The sequence below is a fragment of the Sinocyclocheilus anshuiensis genome, unplaced genomic scaffold, assembly GCF_001515605.1.
Source record: "Sinocyclocheilus anshuiensis isolate Anshui unplaced genomic scaffold, SAMN03320099.WGS_v1.1 scaffold1940, whole genome shotgun sequence".
Classification (NCBI taxonomy): domain Eukaryota; kingdom Metazoa; phylum Chordata; class Actinopteri; order Cypriniformes; family Cyprinidae; genus Sinocyclocheilus; species Sinocyclocheilus anshuiensis.
In genome coordinates, this window is record NW_015557174.1 from 72,124 (window position 1) to 76,969 (window position 4,846).

At 34.5% G+C, this 4,846-nt stretch overlaps 1 protein-coding gene across 1 annotated transcript in view; it reads left to right on the plus strand.

Annotated features, from left to right (window-relative positions):
• The window catches only part of LOC107678362 (differentially expressed in FDCP 8 homolog A-like), a 67,114-nt gene that overhangs the window by 59,488 nt on the left and 2,780 nt on the right, over nucleotides 1-4,846 (plus strand). The window contains exon 4 of the mRNA XM_016473598.1: nucleotides 1,848-1,988. Coding sequence (XP_016329084.1) covers nucleotides 1,848-1,988 — 141 coding nt within the window. The remainder of the gene's footprint in view (nucleotides 1-1,847; nucleotides 1,989-4,846) is intronic.

Sequence of the window (4,846 nt, forward strand, 5' to 3'; positions counted from 1 at the left end):
GAAAATCACGCACTGCTCTTGACTGAAAAACTTTACTAGCCCTAAATAATAATCTAAATTTATTTATAGGAATAAAGATGTCTGCTTGAAATAATGAAGAATATGGTAAACAAGTTGTTATAAAGAATGCATAATTAGCCTATATAACCATTGGTATTTCATTAAAAAAGAGCATGTTCTTGTTCTTTAGGAGAAGTGGTTTTATTTAATTTCAACATAAAGGCATGTTGTGTGTCACCGCAGTTAAATTGATGTCTATCATGATAAAACCTTAATATCAAACCTATATAATGAGTTTGGAAATTTTAGAGAAATGCTTAATAAATGCACTGTAACTAAACCCATTAGATTTTAGCAGACTAAATTTACTGTAGATTTAGTCGACTAAAACTAAAAACAATTCAGATGACTAAAATATGACTAAAACTAAATGGCATTTTAGTCAAAAGACTATGACTAAAGCTAAATCAAAATTTGCTGTCAAAATTAACACTGGAGTACAATTACTTTACCTTGAGAGACTGAACCACCAGCATCTTTCCTCCTACTTTGCTCTGACGGAACCCATGACTTGCGTGCAAATCCACCAGCTTTCAGAATCTCTTCAAGTCCATTTATTATCTCGTTCTGTCTCTCCTGGTCATTGAGGGATGTAAAGATATCATCCACATAACTGTCCTTCTCAAGGACTCTGTGCTCCTCTCTTAAATGAGCAAACTTTTTTAGTCTATACATGGAGGTTCTCCTATAGGTTACTGAAAGACTACCTCACCCATCACTGTTTGAGAACTACAGCAAACTTTGGTGGCTCAAAATGCACAGCATGTTTAGTTGTTGTTGTTTTTCTCATGGTGACTGTCCCTGCAATAAATCACCTTCCAGAAGGCACCTTGAAGGGAGAGTAATCAAGCTAGTCATGCTGTAAGATTGCGTCAAACTGAATTTCCAATAAAAATATATATATAACAAGACTTATATAACAAAAAAATTACTATATTGTATGAGGTCACAAGTGTACAGGCATAGATGAAGGGAGTGCGTTATAACATTTTTGGTATGGTATCAGTTTTATGGTGCATCTTGTAACCTTTTTCACACCTGCTATGTTTGCAGCCCTAAAAGGTAAACTGCTGGGAATTTTCGATTAGGCCAGCACTACGTGTTAAGTTTAAGCTAGATGGCAAATTTGAAGGTTAAATCATAGTCAAATGTGCCTGTTACCCAATTTGATTGATTGATGAATTGAATATCGATTAATTAAATTAAATTAACCAAATTAGCAAGTTAACTTGGCACATAAGTTACAGCATAGCATTATTGGTTATGTTCTGCACTGGTGTTGAGAGAGTTTTATACCTGTTTACTGTTAACTTAATAATCTCTTGAAATCGTCGCAACTCTACAAAATTCCATCCAAACTTCACAGTTAGGATGCTTAAACTTTGTTGATTGGCTCTAATGAAAACATACTATATATTCTATTAAATTATGTTAAATATATTACTTAATTTTAATTAATATTACATTGAGTATATTTTAAAATCAAAAAATCAAAACAAATCTGAACAATTCTATGCAGTTAGCATGTTTATTTTTTGAGCTGTAAAGAATCTTAATCTTGCAGCTACTATTCAAGGCATGTAAGCACCTGGTTACATGTTGCTGATGTTTTTTGCGGGTGTAATTTATTACCTTAAAGAAATACAGTTTCTATGTATGTGTTGTGTCTGCTATCTTGCATATAAACTATTTGAATTTTTGAACTCTAAATAAGTTATCATTCAGGTAGGATTAGGGTAAAGATGGTGGATTTTAAAATAACAGATGGTATAATTGTAATGTCACAGCTTCAAGATCGGCAGCACTTTGTGGAGAATGACGAAATGTACAGCCTACAGGATCTGATTGACACCTCCAGTGGGCATCTCAGCTGTTCCCTCACTGAAATTCACACAACTTTTGCCAAACATATTAAACTGGACTGTGAGGTAGGTTTGTGGGCATAGAGTACAGAAATGCAGATAATGAAGAAAAAAACATACACAAACCCTGAACTGATTTATCAAAATGAAAGACGTGTAAGTGATAAAGTCTTAAAGTAGAAAGGTTGTTTCTACAGTGTGTGTGTGTATATACTGTATATATATATACACAGTGGGTATAGAAAAGAATCACCCCTTTAAAATAATCACATTTTGTTGCTTTGCAGCCTGGAATGAAGCTGTATTTCAGTATTCCAGCTGTATTTACTCAGTGCAACTTGTAACATCCTAGTGAAAGAAATAACACCAACATGTCAGAAAAAATAAATAAATAAAAAAACAGAATCACTGAGTTGGGAAAAGGATCACCTCCCTCCTAAAAAATGACTTGTAAACTCAAATCACACACACAAAGCCATTTGACTTTCAACTGTGATCAGCTTGGTCATTTTGATTAGCTCAGCATGAAAAGAGCTTTCCTGGAGCTTTTCAGTCCTTGGTAGTGCAACTGAATCAAACAATCAACTATGGGTGGCAAGGCACTGTCAAAAGATCTCTGGGGTAAAGTTGTGTACAGGCACTAGTCAGGAGATGGATACAAAAAAAATTCAAAGGCTTTATCAATTCTTAGAAGCACAGTGAAATCTATTATTAAGAAGTGGAAGGTATTTGGTACAACACAGACCCTCCCTGGATCCAAACTGGATGAAAGAGCCAGGAGGAAACTGGTCAGAGAGGCTACCAAGAGGCCTACAGCAACTCTGAAGCAGTTGCAGGAATTTATGACAAAGAGTGGCCATTGTGTGCATGTGACAACAATATCACTAATTCTCCACAAATGTGGCTTATATGGGAGGGTTGCAATAAAAAAGCCACTCCTCAAGAAAGGCCATATGCAGTCATGACTGAGCTTTACCAAAACGCACTTTGATTCTGAGACCGCATGGAAAAGTTATGTTATGGTCAGAGGAGACTAAAATTTAATTATTTGGCCTCAACCCCAAACGATATGTCTGGCGGAAATCCAATACAGCTCACCATCCAAATAACACGATCCAATAACATTCTTACAGTACAGCATGGAGGTGGTAATCAGAGGCGTCATGCCCATTCAAAGTGAGGGGGCACGTGCTCCCTCAGATTTCTGAGCCAAGTGCATTTTGAATGCAGCTTCCAAAAGACAAAAATAGCCGAATAATATTTCTATATTTGATACAATCGCACCGGTGTGATTAGATCGTTCAGTGCGGCACAGCATCAGCTCCTAAATTCAAATCTGTGTTCGCTGGCTGGTGCTGAGCCAGAGACAGACGCGCTTTTACAGTGCTGCGCATTATAACCAATCGCACACGATTCTGTTGAGCTTATGAATGCAATGGCCAATCAGAGACGTTCAGGTAAGTCATCGCTGAAATGCGGTGTTTTGCTCTTATCAGAAACAACAAAGTGCAGATGTGCGTACGAATGTAAGATATTCATTTCACAGTGTAAACAGCTTCAGTGATTTTAATGGTTTTGTTCAGTGCGCGCGCTCGCTGACTGAATTCTGCTCTCTCTGCTTTCATCAGAAACAACAAAGTGCAGAGTGCGTACGAATGTAAGTAAGATATTCTTTTCACAGTGTAAACAGCTTAGGTGATTACAGAGTTTTTGAGAGTGATTGAGCTAGACTGAAGTCTGTTCTTTGATAACGTTCTTTGCTCTCTTTCTGTACAATGAAAGTGTTATAATTAGTAACTTACAATATTGTTATTAAATTCACATTAAATACAAAGTCAGTCATATTAAAAATATTTCATGGCATGACACCCATATCTAGTACTTAAGTAAAACGTCTGGTTTGTATGTGTAGTTAATAGATTACACTATTAGTCTACTTTGCCCATCACCATTGATCAAATAACATAATCTATAAAGGTGCAAAACGCATTTACACTTACACATATATGAGAATCGAGATATTTCCAGATATAGGCTAGTTAACACGTTTGGAAATATTTCGAATAAAAATAAAAAAATAAAATAAATAAAACATAAGCTTTTTAAACATTGTTAAATGTTTTTTTTTTAAGTTTTATAATGCTAGGACAAAACATTCTTACAATTTATTAATATTTGATATACATTGTCATAACATTAAAAGAAAACATTCGTAGAATATTAAAAATAAACATTCAAATAATGTTATATTTTGGGTGAAAAAGTTAGCAGAACATTGTAAGAAATGCTTTTGCAACCGTTGGGGCAAAATACAGAGAAGAGTGAGAAGGTTTACCTTCCAACATGACAATGACACAAAGCTCACAGCAAAACTGACTAGACAGTGGTTGAAGGAGAAAAAGGTGAATATCCTTATATGGCCAAGTCAGAGCCCAGACTTAAACCCCATTGCAAATCTGTGGAATGACTTGAAGACTGCATTCCACAAATGGTCACCATCAAATTTAACTGAACTTGAGCAGTTCTGCAAAGTCTTGATGTGCAAAGTTAGTAGAGACATATCCCAATTAAAGCTGTAATTAAAGCAAAGGTGGTTCAACAAAATACTGACGCAAAGGTACAATCCTTATTCCAACTCAGTGATTCTGGGTTTTTTTTTCAGTGCTTTCAAACGATTAATTGCATCCAAAATAAAAGTGTTTATTTACATAATATATGTATATGTACTGTGTATATTTATTATGTATATATAAATACACACACATGCATGTATATATTTCAGATAAATATGTTATTTTTATATATTAAATGTATTTATTTATAATATAAATTATATGAATAGAAATATTGACATGTAAATATTTTCAAAATATATACTGTATGTGTATTTATATATACATAATAAATATACACAGAACACACAC